General features: G+C 43.7%; 1 protein-coding gene across 1 annotated transcript in view; it reads right to left on the reverse strand.

Annotated features, from left to right (window-relative positions):
* Positions 1-7479: 7479 nt before the first annotated feature.
* Positions 7480-20592, reverse strand: part of ptp4a2b (protein tyrosine phosphatase 4A2b) — a 29132-nt gene continuing 16019 nt past the window's right edge. Inside the window, exons 2-7 of the mRNA XM_056582127.1 lie at positions 13482-13778; positions 13052-13160; positions 12853-12945; positions 12287-12417; positions 10435-10509; positions 7480-10264 (exon numbers count right to left, since the gene is read on the reverse strand). Coding sequence (XP_056438102.1) covers positions 10153-10264; positions 10435-10509; positions 12287-12417; positions 12853-12945; positions 13052-13160; positions 13482-13486 — 525 coding nt within the window. The 5' untranslated portion in view covers positions 13487-13778 and the 3' untranslated portion in view covers positions 7480-10152. The remainder of the gene's footprint in view (positions 10265-10434; positions 10510-12286; positions 12418-12852; positions 12946-13051; positions 13161-13481; positions 13779-20592) is intronic.

Below are 20592 nucleotides of genomic sequence, written 5' to 3' on the forward strand. Positions count from 1 at the left end.
CGCGCGTGTTGGGCAGACATGCACATGGGCTCAGGCTGAATTGTCTCCTGGGAGGCAGCCTGTGTGTGGCGATAAACATGAGCCATGCACTCCTGCCGTCCCATGCGCGGCGAAAGGCGCTCCAACCTCCCGCTCCAACCTCTCCACCTTTCATGTCATTACCAGCAGTAGCGTGACAGAGGGGTCCTGTCTGTCTCTCTGTCTGTCTGTCTGTGTATATTTGGGGAGAGGGGGGGGGGGGGTATGCTGGCTGGCATGCTAGCACAGTTCATGTTGGATAGAATACCGAACAAAACACAGTGCCTGTTCATCCTCATGTGTATTTACACTGCTCCTCCTGTATGGGTTCTGCTGTAGGAGCAGGGCTAAATTATACATGGATCAGTATAATCCTAAATACAGAGAGCGAGAGGGGGGAAAGAGAGAGCGAGAGGTGGGAAAGAGAGAGAGAGAGAGCCAGAGCGCGAGCGAGAGAGCGCGAGCGAGAGAGCGCGAGCGACCCACTCATTTCTCCCCCTCCCCATCTTGTTTGTCGTTTAACTCACCTATTTAGTCTGGACGTTTTTTGCTCATCCGAATCCCAGCGTTCTCGTATGTAAAGCCTTCGTATGTAAAGCCTTGCTCTGAGCCAATGCTTTGGCCGTCCACAAACAGCCAGAGCCTGTTGGTTCATGAGGCACTGATGACCAAATGGGGGGGAAGAAAATTAGAAAAAATAAAGTGGTTAATAGAAGGTAATATTGCTCCACATATGCATTGACTTAAATACACTTAATAGTAGTCACACCCACACCCCTTAAGCAGCTTATAATACATGATACAGTAAAAATGAACGGAAGTTGACGTTGAGTTAGCATAGGGATTAAAAGAAAAAGAAAATCATTAAAATAATAACCTGACTTTCTTTCTTGAGCTTCTAAGAATGCGTCAGTAAAGCATCAGGAAGATGTTCTACTGTTGAATTCTAACATCAACATAACCTTGCAAATGAAAAAAAACAGCAGAAAAAATAAGTATTTTGGCAGGTTCGCTTGGTTGTCGACTACATCTCAGTTACTTTAAGGGAACCCAACACCGAGCTCGACAGTCAGACTTCAGCTGTCGTCTTTTTGATGTTCAAAGACTGTGTGAAACAGATGTGCGTGTTGTCTGTCACTTAATGAAAACATGGGTGCCTGCGCTTTTATCTTGAAAGAGGATGCCGTCAACGATGATCAGAGTCAGAGCTTCTACCTGCTGCACCCGGGCTTTCCCCCTCATCTCATGCACTCCCCAGCTTGGATTGGATGTTCTACTGCACGCTTTGCTTGCCCATGGTTGACCCATGGCTCCGATGTATGTAGCCTGAGAGGAGAGGCAAGGTTTCATCAACATTGGGTGTCTGTGTATTTATTTGGACTTCACTTTTTTAGTTCTTTATGAGGCTGACGGAACATATAGGAAATTAAATATGGCATTTTGTTTTCAAATTACCATTCTGAGCATTTAATATATAGAAAAATCAAAATATGATATAATTTACTGCTGTTATACTTGCAGCCTAATTTACAAGACACCAGCAGTCCTTTTTTGTTGCTTCAATACAGATATTAAAGGGGGGATATTATGCTTTTTTGGGGGTTAATAATTACTTCTGTAGCCCTAGTGGGTATTCATATACATTATCCTGTGTACTTTTTCATCTGTGACTCATCACTGCCAGCACTGAAGCACCAGCACTGTGCCTTGTCCGTCATTGCCCGGCCAAATAACCTGCTGTGGTGTTCCTGCGGTGAAGAAACCATGGCAACAATCACCTACACACACGGACAAACGGTTGCCAGGGGGACGCATCCCACAGTAGGCCTGTGCTTGGTTGTCAAGCGAGTAAGTGAGAGAGGCAGGAGGGGGGAGTCTTAAAGTGGATACATAGTGTTTTCCACTATTTTCTCCTTGTGTTAAGAGGATTAGCCCAACTGTCAACAAGTTAAAAACTACTTTGATGTATACGACCCCCCCCCTCCCTTGATGGGGAGTGGTCCGATGAGCCCATTTGAGCTCTCCCCCTCGGACCACCAGCAGAACGCTTCCTTTCATCCCCCCGTAATGTGCCGGTGTATGTGTGTGTGTGTGCATCCGTCTCTGCAGCAGCGGCAGCAGTAGCTGTAGCAGCAGCACTGTGTGGCACGTATCCAGGGGCCTTGAATAAATACCACTTTGATCTGCCCACAATGGAGGGAGTAGCTTAGGGATAATGACGAGATCACCTCTCAACCCCCCCACACTCATCCACTCGCTGGAAAAAAAAAATCCCTCTGCCAGCATGAGAGGGGAGAGAGCGAGAGAGAGCACTGGACGCAGCACAGTCCATGGTGAGAACAAAAAGGAGGCCCACGAATCACTTGTTGGGGCAAATGTGGGACTGCAGGATGGTGTAGTTGGTTCAGTGATGGATGTTTGGACCATCGCTGGCGTGGTTTATTCAATGTTGGACAGAGAAATTCACATTAAGCTCCCTTTCTCGTACGCCGCTCACAGACAGCACGGCTGGGAGGGAGGGTGGGTTGTGCGTAGCTAATGCGCCGCGAAGGCAACGCCCTTGGCTGTTTTGATGAATGCTGCGACCCTGGAAGAGGATGCGCAGAGGCTTGACTGCTAGCCATTGGGGAGCGCCCCAGCGCTCGCTGCTCCATAGTTAAAGAGTAGGCGGCCATCTTTACCCGGTACAGCAGGAGCTGTCGGCACCCTGAAGGATTGCACCCAGGATAGTGATACCATGCCTCGGGGGGATTGGGGGGGGGTTTGACAGATGACCGCCGGGAGTGTTCCCATGGTTATAGACAGCGCATCGGCGAGGGGAACGGTTAATGGTTATGGCATATTGTTTGTCTCCTAGAGATCGACTCCTGGTGGAAAGAAACAAAATCGAGCCTGAAACCCTGCTATTAGCAGACGGGTGGTGACGGGTGAGGAGAAGTGGAGAGCCCCCGTTGTTTGTTGTGCACGTCACGCCGGATCGTGTGCCGGTTTAGCAAGCACTGGAAAGAAATGTGAACAAACGTTTGTCTCGTGCCATGTCTTTAATGTGCTTGATTTGCTGCCTATGTTATTGTAGCACGTGTTTGGAAAGTTGCTTTCGTTCTGCTCTGACTTTAATTTTTAAAATGAGAGAATACAGGTCATACTTTTGTTTTTATGTAGCAGCCTCAACTCATACCCGTGGCAAGGCAACACAGAGGAAGAGTTACTGGTTAGTGTGTGTGAGTGACATATATGAGCCAACAGTGGTACTGGCCGGTGAAGATGATAAAATTGAGCTGCTTGAGTACAAAGCCCAAGAAAGAAAGAAAGAAAGGTGCGACTCATTAGACAGACAGACACAGACAGACAGGCACCTACCTGCCTGCTGGGCTTGGGACCCAGGCTGCTTATGAATAGTTGGCCAAAACAGCCAATTAGCCGAGGTTCTCATTAAGTCGGTCACTTACCGCACGACGCCACGAACCGTGCCAGATGGATTGGCCTTTCAGTACTGCTCTGAACCTACTGACACGCGGGCTTATTAAGGTGCATTACGAGTGATGACAGGGCCATGATTCAAACCGAGCACTTCTCTGCTTATGTGGAATTGTTTGCTGATCCATTATTTTGCAATTATCCTTATTCAAATCATAATGATTGTCATGATTATTTTCAGTGCGAAAACAAATTAAGACAGATGGTTTAAGAGGGCAAAACCAAAAAATATAAAAGGACAAAAAACACATTCCCGTGTTGTTCGATTGATTATTTTTTGCTTTGGTGCACTACCCTTTACCTGCTGCGTCGGTATGCTAAGCGGCACAGAGGGGCGGTGTCTGGTTAAGCATTAGGAGTAAATAAAGAGAGTGGGGGGGCTACAGAGCTAATGCTAAGTGAAACCCCAGAGAAAGCAGGCGTGTTGTGATGGTGGCTAACCATAACTTGGCACAAAGGAGAAAACAAAAAAGGCATGCACAGGGATAGGATAAGGTGAGGAAGAGAAGGGAGTAAAGGAAACTGAGGAGTCCCTACAGGAAGATAAGAGAAAGGGACTGAATATGAAGAGCTCCATGTTCCCCATATATATGAAGATGGGGGGGGGTGTTGGTGGCTCTCATCCTTTCCAATCAATGCTGCGCCCTGCACAATCAAGATGCTGAAGAGGGGGTCTGTCTGTCTGTCTGTGTAATAGGAGTTGGGTAGATAACCCCGCTGCTCTGGGGCAGTAGGTTGGCTGCATTAGGTTATGATGTTCTGTTTTCAACCTCAGCGCTTTCCTTAATAATTTGTATTAGTCAGATGAGACGACAAATGATTAATATTCCAATCTATTGTAAAAAGAAAATAAAGTATATACAATCTAGGCAATCAACTAGGCATGTCATTAAACAGCCACATTACCAATAAGGGTGTATTTATATCGAGGTTCGCCCCTTAAATAATGCCAATATATTTGTCCTATAAGTTAGATAAGGCATGATTCAATATTGTCTAGAAACTCCCAAAATAATCTTGCACATTATAAGACCGTGTCAGATCTTTATTCAGCGGATGTGGTTCATAATTACTGAATGGCATTTGGTGCCGAGACCAAAACATACGGCATAGAGTATGACTCACCAGATTTGCGCTGTCCATGGTGGCCAGCGAGAATCCGTCACAAAGCGCCTCTTGTACGCGGGGCCCGCATACGAGTCAATCATATGCTGGTACTGGCCTCTAGTGGTAATGGGGTGTACTGCTCTACTAAATCTAGGCGAAATGGCCTAGATTTTTACAAAAAGTTAGTGTCCCTCGCTGCTTTGGATGCAAGCAGAGAATCCCCAGACTTCATGTGATGAATTTGTCACTAATAATTCCTTCGTGTCCTGACAAAAACAAATGAGGGACACAAATATCTAGTTGGAATTTAAAGCTATAGGCCTTACATTAGAGGATTTACGGTTATTTTTAGGTCTACATGGACTCTTGTTTAACCAAGAATAGTAACAGTATTATTATTAGTATAATTGTTATAAATTGCAATAATATTAAACAGAATCTAAGAGGAGTTCAACTGATGGCATCTATAGATCGCTCCAAATGTAATACCACCCCAGAAACCAACAAGGCACAGACTTCTTAGGCCTCTAGTTGGGAACCGGGTTGTATAAAACAAATGATTGGGGATTCATTGATGACTCAATGAATCAAAGCATTTCTGCCAGCTATGCATCACGAGCAAATTAGTAAAAGCTAGCGGGGACACATATCTCCTCAATCTATTTGATATTGTGAACCCGTTTGAAACTAGGACATCTGTCAAAAAGATAGTGTGGGCATCTAAATTAAGATCTAGAAATAAGTATTATAGAAAGATAGCTTTTATCTTCCTATATCTTAGGAGGTCCATAGCAACGCATAGTAGCATATTTATAGTGTAGCGCCTTAAACACACTGCAACTTTGCAATCCTCAATAAAGCTGATGTATACTTGCATCCACATATTTTTTACATCAACAAAATCATGCATCCATGACACTTTAAAGCCATGTAGAGGCTCCGCATTCTTTCAATCAGAGTTTCTCCTGTTTTTTTTTTCCATCTGCAGAGCATCATCCACAGATGCTTAACCCTGTTTCGGAAATGAAATGGCTTTGCTCCAAAGCACCAGTGAACGATATGCACTAGTGTAGCCTGTGGGGACTCTCTGTGCGGAAATACTCAGTTGCCATTAGACAGAGACAATTGATCAAAACAGACTAATTATCGTGTGTGTTTTACATATATTCATTTCCATATCAAATATTAATGAAAATAAATGTGTTTGTTTTTCAAATGAGCGCGGGGCTATCAAATATTTCAGACACACTTCATTACAGATACAGCGCCAAGAGCGAGCATGCATTTTTAAAACGTGCGTCGCGGTTCGCAGCGGCCCCGTTGCGCTAGCTGCCTGTAATAAGAGCGTGAGCAGGACGGTGAGCCTCTGGTTCAGATCAAGACCTTGTGTTGAAATACATGAGAACCTCCCGCCGGCCTCCTGCGTTTCCTCAGGGCACTGGGCGTGTGGAACACATGCACCCAGCGTCAGTGACAAAGGACTTTAACACGACAGTAGGCCTACGTGTAAACAGCACACTTTCTCATAGCTCTGAATGTAAGAAACAAAACTGGTGTTAACCCAAGGCCTGACCTGAAAATCAGCTCCCAAACAACATCCCAATCACACCCATTATAAAATCCCTGTTTAACATGTTCACTAGTATCACACCAGATGTGACATTGGTAAAGCATTACAAGCCATATCAGAATCTCCCATTCGTGAGTAACAAGAGTCCACTGATGTTTGATTGAACTTCTTCACGTCACAACTTTGAGTCCCTGTGGTTAAGAAGATCCTAGTAGAACAGGTTGAATCGGTCTTAGAGCCTTGGTTATAGTACTTGGTTTATATTTTGTCATTTAGCATACACTTTTACGCAAGTGACGCAAATGGGAAAGGGAATTATGATTCATGATGTGGTTACGGTCAGGTACAGGTTAGGGCATGTTTCTCAAGGATGCCTACAGGAAATGGGGATCAAGTCACCTTTTTGCCTCTGAGTCACACATCCTGGCCACAACACTATCCTGCCCCATGTACCCTTGCCAAAACCCATATATAGTGATGTCATTGATATCCTGACAAAATGGGTGCTTGCCAGCGACGTTGGTGGCTTTATTTCCTCACTTCACTGTATTCATCCATATCAGACAAAAGTCCAAAAGAACTTAAAATAATTATAAAGACATGATTAGCATGACATTTTCATTTACAAATCCGCACATTAAACTCACACAGCACTACATAACCAATGGCCTGTAATAAACGAGGATGGTCATATAGGCTCAATGCATTTGAAACTCAATACATATCACATAATGACATTGTCATTATGATTGAGCTATGGGATGGGTATTTTTTTTTTTTTTACAAAAACCCACAGGTCGCCAATTCTACATCACTGTGGATTGATTTGAATATTCATTGCTGGCTGCCATAAGTAATTTTACTATGATGAAATCTCATCGATGTCAGAAATTGTGGGTAATTGACCGCATCACAGAGGCCGAGAGAGTGAGGGAGAGATTTGCTATGTGCCAGAAGTAGTTTAGGCTTAATGCTTTGAAGGACTCTGGCCTATTCATCACTTGGCTATTGGCTGATAATTAAATAGTTTCTCTGTGTAAATGTCACACAAGAGAACACACACCGGCTTTCCTAATTGTACACATCATAGGCCTATCGTCCAAATTCAATGGTCCATACATTCAATTACTCGCTTCTTACTCAGTTGTTTTGCACCTAAAAAGTATCCGCTCTCATAAGGACATTGGTGCAAAGTTTAGATTTACAACATGCAGTTGCATCCCTATTTGCAACATTTTTATTCCAGAATGATATAAAGACAGCCCCGGGAGACCTTGCCCAGCCACCACTAAAATGTTAAGGCTATTTGAAACCAAAGTATATCAGTTAATACTGTTTTAATTGCTTTAATTTGGTGCAAACATAAATGGTCAGACGGACATTCCAGTGGACATGAAAACGCAAATGTATTCAGCTAAGTATTCTGCTGAGATCGTATTATTTGTGGATACAATTACGAAACCTTTGATGGTTTGGGGCAAGATGTTAATCTTAACTTGTTATCGCGAACTAGAGTATTTTAAGTGCCTTTACTGCCGACGCGCAGCCCCTGTGCTGGGAGCATTGCATAGAATACCGTATACATTTGTTGACAGAAGATTGGACATCGCGGGGCGCCGTAGGAGGCATCTTCTCAATCACATAATTTAGCATCTCGGATGTTGAGTAAGAAACCTAGCAAACAATTCAGAATAAAATTTATTTATTCAATAGCACTATGTTACCTCGACCTCAACATTTACTCATAACTAATGTAGGACATTTAACCTTGTCCTCAGAATTCATGGCGGTATCTTACACAATGACCGGTACAATGAGGCCAAACGTCTCTCCTTCCCATTCCACAAGGCTTTCATATTGCCTTAGTCTAACTGAGCGTCGATATGGATAGCCTACCGAATGGTAAGCAGATCATACATTCACCCATTTGACATAGCTTTGATTCGTGATGGTACCGTCGGTGAGTCATCTTCGCTGGGTTGGATGATCTCCCGTTATTCTCCCACGTGGGATGAGCGCGCAGGTGAGATTAGGGTCCCTCGTAATGTCTGCGTGCTTCGGCGTCATCCGGACTCCGGGGAGGACGCACGATGCAATGCAGACGTGTGACTGACGAGTGGTCGAGGGGGGAGGAAGTACATTCGTTGTACCTATGAATCTCAACATTGATGACAAAACGGCAATTGCCATTACAAAAAATTAACGAAGCATGAACCATCAAGCTGAAATAGTTTTTTTGGATTACTGAAGAAGGTGCTTCGAAAATTAAAAATACTAAGAAAATACGGCAGAGGGCGCCCGATATCCAGATAAAACCAAGGGCCATGGTTCACTATACATCGCAGGTTGTAGATATAGACTACCTGTAGGTAGGCCTATAATGCAAGTCAGTTTTGCGTTTAAAGTAAAAAGCAAAACTAACATTTTCACAATGTTTGTCATAGAAAACTGTGGTGCTCTTAGATGTCATCCATTTCCCAGCAACAGGTATCTATTATAATATGTAACTTTTATCAAAACATTGAAGAATTGTTGGAATTGTAGGACGAGCAGTTGGGTTGGACAGTATAGATAGTAACTATTTTAAAAGTTACTATTATTTAATTTATACAGTCATTAGTAAAATAAAAGTTCATCAATATTAACGTGGCAACTTCGTCTTCGTTTCAGGTTATCCCATCTAAAAACAGGCTTTGGCATGATACACACCCTTTCGAAAACAAACGTACACTCCCAAAATAAACCAATAGATCCAGTAAGGTGGCCAACCGTCAGGTGTGTTATAAAAACAATGTTGGGACATTTTTTTATTTCAATTTATTATCTTTTAAGAACCAATATGAATTGGGGATGTCTTCGAAATGGGTACAAAGATAAAACAAAATGACCATTTTCTTTCTTTACCACCTCTTTCCTTCAGAGTAAGGGTTAACAGTTGGAAGTAGGCTCTCCTCTATTTAATCCTGCAACGACGAGGGAAGTCCTTTTGTAAACCCATTTAACGGAGAAGCAACCCAAGCAGTTGGGGGGGCAAGTGGTGCTGGGCGGGGCAGGGGGGGAGGAGTACCGGTTGTAATGATCGCCACGGTTCTTCATGTGTGTTCAACTGGTTGGTTGTGAGTATGTGTGCATGCATCTAGGACTGCCCGACATCTGGTTGTCTTTTCTGAGGTGGACTGTTTATTGCACTCCCGTGAGATTAAAAAGTGAAAAATAAAACATGGCTCTAGAGGAAAAAGAAATAAAATTAAAAAAATACAATGAATAACAGAGTGTCCTTACCCCAGTCAAACTCTAGTCTGCCATACTAATCAAAGCCAGTGAATAAATACAGTGGACACATTTAAAACTAATACCCCTAAACTGAAACTGAGTGATCGAGTGAGGCCGGGGAGAACGTTACTGCATTGTCAGTTGATATTGTTTTGTGTGCAGAAATAACACAAATACCAAACTGTTATATTTTGTGCTAAATGTTTAAAAATATTTCAAGAAGGTGTATACCCTTGGGCCATTCATCGCAGTTGTTGGGATTGAAAAAAATCATTTTACATGTTCTTACAACACCATTGTAAAAGTTGTGAACGTGAGAGTTATGAAGAAAATTACAATAAACACAAAAATATCAAAAAAATCCCATGATTAAACCTTAAAAAATAATGCAAAAAGATAATCTGAGTGATAGTTTAACAAATTGTAGCCCCTGATTGAGCGCTAGGAACTGGGAGGCGGGCCCATCTGTGTGCTTTGACCTTTGACCTACTCATTCATTGGTTGGTTCGGCTGGTGGATCTCTGCATTTGAATTCGTCAATTCGATGGATCACTCGCTCACTTCCGTGATCAATTAACCATGAGACTCAGTAATAAATCATCACAATAATTACCAATAGAGCTTTCTCTTTAAATTTTATCTCCCCTTTGTTGGAATCGTTTCCCCCACTAGCTGTGCGCATAGTGCTGCGCGCGACAGTAAAGAGCCTACTGCACACAGCAGTTGTGGCCGTTGGCATCCTTGAACCGCAGACGCATCTTGGGCCTGTATTTCTCGAGGTAAAGAAGCTGTTTGGAGTTGAAGGCTCCACGTCTCTTCCTGAGAGGGAGTGAAAGGGAGAGAGTGAGAGAGTGAAAAAGAGAGCGAGTGTGAGAAACGTCAACCGATGGCATCGCCCAGCACAATCAAAAGCACCACCGGTTACACAATTCTGCACACAATCTGCTATTGTCTGAGGTGGCCATTTTGTATGCAGAGACTATACTTACAGCCTTATGAATTGCACGGCATCCTCATACTTCATCCCGCACTCGATTAGGGCTAGGGCCACCAAGACTGGAGCTCTGAAAGAGAGACACACGTAGGTCAAACAGCAGAACTTAAGGAGGGTAGCAGTGGGTGAAGAGAAAAAAATGCGGCAACAGTGAGTGAGAGTGCAAGAGTCGTAGAAGAGTCAAATGCCAGTGTTCACATGGTCGTTATAAGGAGAGAGGGGGCGAGTAAGAGGGGGTGGAGGGTAGGTATATCAACCTGGGAAATGAGCCTGGGAAATCAGCAGGGGTGTGCATCAGTTCACCGCTACCCTGCCGAGCGGCTGAACTCACACCCCGGGCCCCGCTCGCACACATGGGAACGAGCGATAAGTTACAGTAAGAAAACGTTCTCACCAAAATGAGGTGGAGTAGGTAGAAAGAGAGAGAAGAAAGAAGAAGATGGGTCAGGTCTCATCTAAGTGCTGACAGAGCACACATCTTTAAACCAAGCGCATGCATGAGGGTCAGTGCGTGTGAAAGGTGTCTTGCATGGAGTGTAAAAAAAATAATAAGGAAGGCGTGGGAAATATTCGGGAAATTGTGGAAAAACAACAAATGAAAGAAACTGCAGGCACAGCCAACGCTGCTCAAAACCAAAGAGAATGCAGGCTAGTGCAGGGGGAAAGGCGTGCAACAACTCTGCATGTAAAGATAGTTTGTGTTGCATGTTGCGAAAGAGTGTGCATGCGTGTTGAAGAGAACACGCAGCAGCTACAGTTTGACCAGCATTTGGAATTACCCCGTTTATGGAATGTGAGAGTTAGATAGCTTGGAGTGGGGGATGGGCCTTTTGTGAGTCTGTCAGAACAGACAACTCCGTGCACAACACGGCTGCACAATATATTTGGTTGTAAGTAACCGCAAAAAGATTTTTCAGTTTGTGCTGGTATTGTGTATCCTTGGTTACTAATGTTATTCCGAATTGAAAATCAGTTCTCAAGTAGACGAATCTGGATATAATCTTAATGTGCATGATCAATCTTCAAAAGCTTATCTTCTATAGTTTCAAGTTCCAACCAGAATGAAAGCTCACTCTTGCACGTATCAAGAGAAAATGGCTTATGTTTGACAAGGTCTGCTGTAAATGCAGTAGTTTGTGCAACAATTTGGAAAAACTAAAATTGGAACGATAAACAACCCAAATTCCCCCTGGTCACAAGTAAGCAGTAAGTGACACAAGCCTTCAGCACAATTTGCCTTCTGTTCAAATCCAAGAGTAACCGGTCAAACCTTGAAGAAGATGACTAATCCGGCTGTTGACCCAATAGGAAGAAAGAGGCATGCGCACAGTCAGGTGAATTGGAGAAGTCTAATCCCCGGAGAGCAGGAATGAATCACCTGTCCCTAATCAAGGGTGACACACACTCTGCCATTTCCCGTAGACACTAGTCTGAGCTCACAGACAGGGCATCCAAGCCAAGGAGAGTGGAGGTGGTTGTTTGGATTTGGCTAGTGAGCTTGAGGATAAGGATTAAAATATTCGCCTACAGGTGATTATCAAATAAATGGATCGATGCAAAGTATATAGTCCTTGCTGGACTTTGCCTTGGCGGCCATAGTAGCTGGGATTACTCAACTTGAAGGGAACATCATACAGGGAATACTTGAATAATAAAAAAAAATGAATCACCACATTTATGAGCCTCTAGAAAATCACTTGAGTGGAGGAAGATGACTCATTTGGGCCAAAGCCCACGTGCCGTCTGAAGCAAGGTGACCCGACTAAACGAGCACTGAGGAATACATGTCATCGGCTCGCAGAGCGGCACCGACAGGCGAGGACCCCGTGCGTGGGCCCACCACTCACCGTCCAAGCCCGGCCACACAGTGTACAGCGATGCAGCAGCCCGGCTCCTCGCGGAACTTGGTCTTTAGCAGGTTGAGCCAGTCGTCGACAATCTGGGTGGGAGGTGGCGCGCCATCGTCAAAGGGCCAGTCCTGCGTTGGGATGAACGGTGGGACGGTTGAAGTAGGTGGAAGTCACAACATTACCTCAACCGTGACCTGCGAGTGTCTTGTCTTGAGGACTCTCCCTGAGGCAGTCTCTGTTAGTCTGTATTTCGACAACCCGTTTCCTCGCCAGTAAATCGTACTTTTGACAGATTCTTGAAATTACAAGGAATTGAAGAATCCAAAAGGATTTCTCACTGTTTCGTCAGAATGTTTGACGTCTTCTACAAGGTCGGCTAACGAATGTATACTGTAGTATTGCATTTTTATTATTAATACGGTATTTTATCTAGGTACTTCTAATGACGTGATCATTTCACATAAACCCATGTATTGAGGTCTGGGTTGTATGAGCTCATGGGACATTTTGAGGGATCGCTAGTATAGACGGGAAGGACAAAGTGGACACATGTCCGTTCTTACCAGGACCTGGATCCCCTCCTTCTCTACCGGAGCCTTGTCATAGGTGGCGTCGCATACTCTAACCAGAGTGTTCACCTCAAACTTCTTCAGCTCCTGGGAAAGACACGAGGAGAGAGAGAGAGAGACGAGCGGGTCAGTGCAATACTAAATGTGGGACATAACCCACAAATGAGACGGGCAGAGAGGTGCGGGGCCGTACCTCTGTGAACTTGTTGAGAGTGGCGTTGGTGGGGTTGTGGGTGATGAGGAACTTCATGCACTCGTACGTGATCTCAACTGCAGCGGGGCGATTCATGTTGGCGAGACGGCTTAAAAAACAATTACAATACAATGCTCTTTACAAAAACGAAGGTGACTTTTGGCTCAGATGTCAGCAAGGACTTCCTAGTAGGTGTCTGTATTTTTGTTTCTTTTAGAAAAAATTATTAGAAAAAAAAATGAGGAAAATGAGGTGAGGAGGACAACAGGTGCACAACTACAGGATGGTTGATGTACAAAGGCAGTAGAGACAAAATGGATGGCCTAGTCCACAATGGGGTGTTGCTTGTACAAAATGAAAAAAAAAACTTAAATAAAAAATAAATAAAAACAGACGGGGAGACTATCCAGGAGTCATCCAATCAGTTTACCCCATTCAGGAGAGTTGTTTGTGATTGGCTGTTTGAGAAGAAAGCAGAACTCAAAGATTTCTCTTTATGGCGGGGATAGAGCAGTGCAGTCTGGCCAAGGACTACGCGGTATCCCAGTGGGTCTTTGGAAGAGTCAGGGTTTCCCACTGCTGGTATTCAGGGTGGCTTCTGGGTAGCGTAGTCCCTTGGGGGGCGGCCGATTCACTTGTCCACGAAGGAGAGGTGCTGAGCCTGGCAGAATTCTCCGCTGACACTCACAAACGCCATAAAGGTACGGCCCAAATCAACACAGAAACACTGCAAAGAAGGAGAAAGACAGGATTGAGTCAACAAATAACATTTCCAAGCATTTTCATTTGACATTTCTACTTAATTACCGTAAGCTTTTCCTTGAAAAGTGTTAGGCTTTTTTTTTTTTTTTTTTTGCAGTTTATCGGCACCATCCAAATGAACACCGAGACAATTATTAGCTAAATGACTAGGACAAAGTCCAAGTCCTATGTAAACGAAACCAAAAATAAAAGTTTATACAATGGAGCAGTTTAATTAGTTATTAAATAAACCTCATAAAAAGTTGAGGAATTGCCTACATCGAGTTCAAAATAACCACACCTACAGAATAAGCGGTCACACAGACATGCCTCGTCTTAAGCAGATTGAGTTTAGGCGAACTAGTGTTTTATTTTTATTTTTCAAAGCTTAAATCACAGACAGTAATGTCACACGTGACCCCTTAGAGAGCATTCCCTGCCGTGACAACAATCCCCAGGTTACATCACCCCCTCAAAGAACTCCCCCGTCACCAAAAACGGAGACAAGCAAAAACTAAATAAATACAAATCCCTCACAGGACACACAAACAGGCCTCAGAAATCCTGTAATGTCTGGTCTCTAAAGTAGCCGGAGAGCAGTCAGTCAGCCTGTGCCAGGAGGGCCAGTCTAAACGCAGCCGCCGCAAACTGGCTGGAACCATCTCAAGGCAGAGCGGGAGGGAGGGAGAGCAAGCAGACGTACGTGCGTGCGTGTGTGGGTATGTATGCGTGTGTGGGTATGTGTGTGTGGGTGGGTGGGTGGGAGGGAGGGAGGGAGGGAGGCGTGTGATGGGGAGCGGTGAAGAGGATTGGCTCTCACTAGGACAACACATGCAAGGTAGTAGAAGGGAACGGAGGTAAAGGGGAATGAATGAGTGAAGTGAAATGGCTTGGACTTTAGCACAGCGTCACAGCCAGCGGTCACAGGTTGAGGATTACAGGGAGGGCATGGCTTCAAAGCATTTCAAAGTCTCATGGTCCACACTTTCACCTCTTTGAAACGTTCCGAACTGTGCCCCCCCTCCACTCCCCCAGCAATCCCATCTCAGCTACACTCAATCACCATTTTCCCTTAGACTTTACACACGATTCTCTTTCATTTAGTTGCCATAACACCATGAGATTCTTGGACGAGGCTGGATCAAACAGGGCTAGGCTTCTAACACAGCAGCCTTCTTACTTTTACATCACCCCCCTAGTCACTGTGTGCCATGCTCTAGCACAAAACCCTAGCTTTTGTGCAGGGCATCTCCCTTAGTCACCATGATTCCAAATTGGCAAGGTAAAAGCGAATCTCTTCATCCCTTTTCACAATTGTCACTTAAATCTCCTGTGGCTGCCAAAAGAAAACAAGGGTATCATGATAAAGGGAAGCATCAATCCACCCCGCTCTCCCTCTCCACTCAACCCTGCTTTCTTTGCTCTCTCGCTCAGTCTTTCATGGTGGCAGAGCTGCAGCTGTCCATGCCACCCGCTCAAGCGGCTCATGTCTTGAGTGGCGCGAGGAGGTCCCCTTTAATTACCATGTCTGTGATGGCTGGCTGACACACACAAAATAGCTGAAAAATACATTATCTTGGCCTGTGTCAACAGGTGCCAACAGTCACCAGAAGACACCACTAAACAGTGCGGTAACAACAAAAGCACCAGAAGCCAATCCTAGGACGCCTCTCCACAATGACAGCTTGGCCGACCTGATAACAACAAGTCAGCTTTGGTAACCGGGGTGTAGCCGGCCTTCTACAGCCAGTGACAAGTAATAACTAGGATAATGTGTGAGCTAAATGGAGGGGACAAAAACACATTATGGTTACTAATGGTTTCATGAACATGCATCAGTTCACATTTGCGGATGGTAACGGCCCGATGACAGCCCCGTCACCCACCTGTGGATAAGCCGTATTAGCATGACTAACCATGCAGTCAGCACAAAAGCCTTGCTATTACCGCATCAGTCTGAAGGCCTCTTATCTCCTAATGAAAGTGTCTGCTCCGTGGCTCAACCAACCAACGTTTTGGGAAATTTAGACGAGTTGATAGCTTAACAAATGTGTCAAATTACATAAAGGTTGTATGTGCTTGGCTATTCACACTGATCTTCACAGCAGAACGAGTGAGCAGAAATTGTGGCCGGATGAAAAGGGGAACCATGACACAGGCCGGGGCTTGCTATCGGCTCATAGTCGGCTGAACTGTGGTGAATGGCAGCTGGGGCCTGCATCCAACTTCCTTCTTTGCCGTCACAAACGCAAATCATGCAAATTGGCCAACAGACACTGCAGTATCATAACACCAGAATGAAACTGTACGGCAGTACGTGGGGAGACAACAATTTGCTTTGCTGAAGAACATTCAATAACATTGCATGGACTGTCACACAGGAAATGCAACACACAACAGGCCTTGCACTAGTCTGTGGCCTTCAGTGTGGTAACCCGATCATGTGAAGTCTGTGTACAGTACTTTCAGTGTGTTGCGTGTTCAACACAATGTTACCTTGAACCCGAGAACACTACTTTCGATGTACTCAATATAACGTTACTCAATAAAGTGTATCATCCTTCAACATGTTCACGTCCAGCCTAATACAGTCACTAATACACATTAAACTCATGGTAACTTTCCACACCCATGTCATACATCTACTGCTCATCGCATGAGCAGGATGAAAAGCCACGCCACAAACTGACCAGGCACGCACACACACACGCAGACAAGACAGACAGAGACACAGGCCGTTTGAGAAACTCCCTGGGAAACACCACGTACGCCAACACAGGCAAGGATAGTCGACTGGATGTACCCTTGAGATTCTAAGAAACGACAACTTGAGCTGCATAAAGCCGTGTGTGTGTTCTAAACTGGGAGAAAGGTCAATAAGTGAACGCGGAGGCCTCGGCAGCGGCCCGGAGAGTTCCCCTGATGCCCTGCTTCTCGTCACGTGTTCCCCTGGCGAGGAGCTGCAAGAGCAGCGAGTGGAGGGGGTGGGGGCGTGAGAGCGGGCCCCAATCAGCTGGCCTCTCACAGAAGTCACACACACACACACACACACACACATACACACACGCACACGCACCACACGCACACGGGGGCTTCCACATCCAGCGCCTTCATGTATTTACGAACATGGAAGTTAGGATAGCCCGATCTTGAATAATGTCACCCCTTATATGTAATGCCGTTATAAATACTAAAAATCATAGTTTGTAGGGATGCACCGATTGAGAAATTCTTTGCCGATACCAATGTGTAAAATCTGGCCAATAGCAGAAGTTTATTTTTGCTGTTGTCATTTATTCCCTTTTTGTGACAGGGTAACAAAGAGACAATTATAAAAAAGAACAGCTTTGGCTTTCCGACTTTCTACCTTCAGACCATCTATGAATAAGCAGAACTTCACAATACAAAAGGCATAAAACAAGCTTAGATATATCTTTCCTTCACATGACAAAAAAATATTTTGTCATATTTTCAAAATGGAGAAAACAAACATTGCCAATCGGCGAATGCCATCTTGATAAAGATATGCCGCCGATAAAATGTTGCATCCCTTGCAAAGCAACACCTTTATATTTGTTGAGAGATTGTCGAGCACTGAAATGGTAGGGCACGATATTCAAGTGCTTTTGATTGCAGCTTCAAAAAGTGCTGCAGGACTTGGCAACAAGCTCTTGAGCCTACACGTAAACAACATATTTTAACAACATTTAAATCAGAGGTCAGTGGGCTTAGAAGAGGAGAGATGTGAAAGAACAGAGGAACGGAACTAGAGGAGGATAAGTAATCGGGGCATCTCAGAACAAAAAGGACATAGAAATACAAACATGTGATAAGAGTTGAGAATAAGTGGGCAACACACACAGATGAGTCACAGTGAAGGCTTGCCCTTTCAAAGTGATTGCTGCAATCGGGGAGAAGACAAGCCGTCTCAACCCTAAAGAAGAAAACTGCCTATTACAATTTGTTACAAACCGTTCCAAAAGTCCCAAAACTGTTACTATTGCCCATCCAAAACTGAATAGCCTGAACGTTTTTCATGTGGCTTCCACATGAATTCAGCAGCTCAAACTTTGAATTCCATTGCAAACCTCAGAACTCAAAAGTTTGACAATGAGTGACCAAAAATGACAAAACTGTTGACAGAATAACAGCTTAACCAAACCATGTAACTTCCCTTTCATTGCAAGCATGTGCTAATTTTCTTTCAGGTCTGTTGGGCAACCAGGGGTAAAAAATAATAATAATTAAAAGTTAGGTAGAAGCTTAAGCATGTTCTTAGTCCAGGTCTAGAGTGCCATTAATATAAACCCAGGGTTTCTATTAGGGATGTGTATTTCAGGCAAAAATACTATTCGATATCCGATGAGAAGTATTCGAATAATATACGCACGCACGCACACACACACAATGACAAGGGGAGGCTTTTATGATTTGCATGAAATTAATCTGAAAAAATAACTTCACACGGTGTGTCTTTTTACAATTTATTTGTTACCAGCATTCGTAGTGTTCATCAGCAGAGAAATAGTACACCAAAGACGTTGACGTTAGCAACTGAGGATGCTGGGGTTGATAAGTTACCGGACTACTTCCGGAGTGATACGATAGAAAAAAAATAACAAACTTTCCTTGACAGCGGTCATTATATGCTTAGCAACTAGGGATGCAAACAATTAATCGATTATCGATTAATTGTCGATAAGAGATTACTCGATTAAAATAAATTACTTTCAATTAATCGCGTTTTTAACCCGTAATTCCCCACCCGTCCACGTGAGGGCGCGCTTGACGCCAGACCTACTTGACGCACACGCGGGAAGACAAGCGAAGCAGGACAAGACAAACGAAAAGCGGGACCTGAATCCGAATACTCATACTTGACTACTATATAGTATGCATTTTGTAGTACGCCAAAAATATAGCGCGTCCGAATGCTCAGTACGCATTGTGTAGTACGGAAGACGTTTCCGAATGCGTACTACCGCCAAAGTAAACCACGGAGTTCACTACGCTATCCCACAATGCAACCGGAGTCTGGTAACGAACGAAGAAGAGATGGCTGACCCGACACCACCAGAAAGACGTTTTAGAAAGCGGCGAAAAAAAGAGACATTAAAAAGAGTAAAATAGTAAAGTAAGTAATTAAGTAAAAAGAGACATTTTTAATTTAATAGCAACGATGACAAGACGGAAAACAGGTAACTTATCAAGGTCATTTTGCCGGCATCTGAGGGAGATACGTCATCTCCAAACATCCGGTGGAGTTTCGGCGATGTTCGGAAGTGTTCGGAGGCGTTTTACGCATAGCTGTAGACCGTACTACACTGTCAAGTGTAGTACCGTCAAGTAGTAGACACTGAACAGAAATAGTATGCACTAAGTATTCGGATTCAGCGATGAAGAGGACAAAACGGAGTGCAGTATGGAGCCACTTTAAGTTGGTTAATGACGACAAAGACGCCAAATGCACAATATGTGGAAGTATTTTAAAGTACAACAACTAAACGACTTTGTTGAATTACCACCTAAATGTGTCACAATCAGAAGGAAATTCAGCTTCTCAGAAGAATTGCCGCTTATCAATTAATCGATCATCGATCGATAAGATGAAACAACTATCGATTAATGAATTACTCGATAATTTGCATTAGGGCCCGACCGATATTGATTTTTGAGTGCCGATGCCGATTATTTTCAGAGAAAAATTACCATTACGATTTAATCGGTCGATTAAAAAAAAAAGAGAAAAAAAGCATATAAAATGTAGTTTTTGATACCTTAAATATACTTTAAACACTTTTGACGAATATGTGAATTGAATGCAGAACCTTTGAGTGTTTTAGAATACATTTACAGTCAAAAATGAGTAATGTAAAATAAATAACTAACTCCCAATGTGCTGCGCTCGTGAGCAGTGACTAACACGTGCGTGCTGAGCAGTATGGTTTCACCGTTAGAGTCTACAGTATAACAAATGAACATGCTCAAACAACGCGTCTTGTGTACATTGGTGAGGTGAGTGCGCAGCTGCCTGAGCAACGTGCTTTCATTGTTGTACGGTAAAATTCAATCTCCTCTTTTTTACTCCAGCTAAAGTTGTTAGTTAGCAAGGCGAGTAGGAGCGCAATCTGCAGTATACTAAGCGCAATAACATTTAAAAATAAATAAATAAATCTGTTGTAATCTGCGTCTTTTTGGCCGATGCCGATTATTTTCAAAAAGGCTATAATCGGCAGATTAAATCGGCAGGCCGATAAATCGGTCTGGCCCTAATTTGCATCCCTATTAGCAACGGTGAATTATCAAGACATTATTCACAACCGGAAGTTGTGAAGGCCCATGCAAGTGAACGGAACATACAACAGCATGGGGAAAAGCCGTGTAATAAACAACGATAGTCACATTCATTACTATTCGACTATTTGATGACCGTTGCCCATCCCTAGTTTCTATTAACATGACCAGTAGGGGTGTAAATCTCTGGTTTCATCACGATACGATATTATATCGATTCATTGGACAACGATACGATATTTGCCGATATCAAAAGTCTGCCGCGATACGATTTCGATTCAGGGGCATGCGATCGACATGAGACGATATCATATTATGCCCATTTAACACAACCTCTTACAATCACATCAACTCACATCAACTTAATTATAATTTCATCATTTTATTTCTTTGCTCTTCCGGATATTTAAAACAAAAAAATCAATTTTTAATACAAATAGTAAAGTGCCACATAATTGCCTTTAAGTGCCAAAGGTTTTTTATGGCTTAAATTAAAGAGCCTGTAA

This window comes from Gadus chalcogrammus, chromosome 22, assembly GCF_026213295.1.
Source record: "Gadus chalcogrammus isolate NIFS_2021 chromosome 22, NIFS_Gcha_1.0, whole genome shotgun sequence".
NCBI lineage: Eukaryota > Metazoa > Chordata > Actinopteri > Gadiformes > Gadidae > Gadus > Gadus chalcogrammus.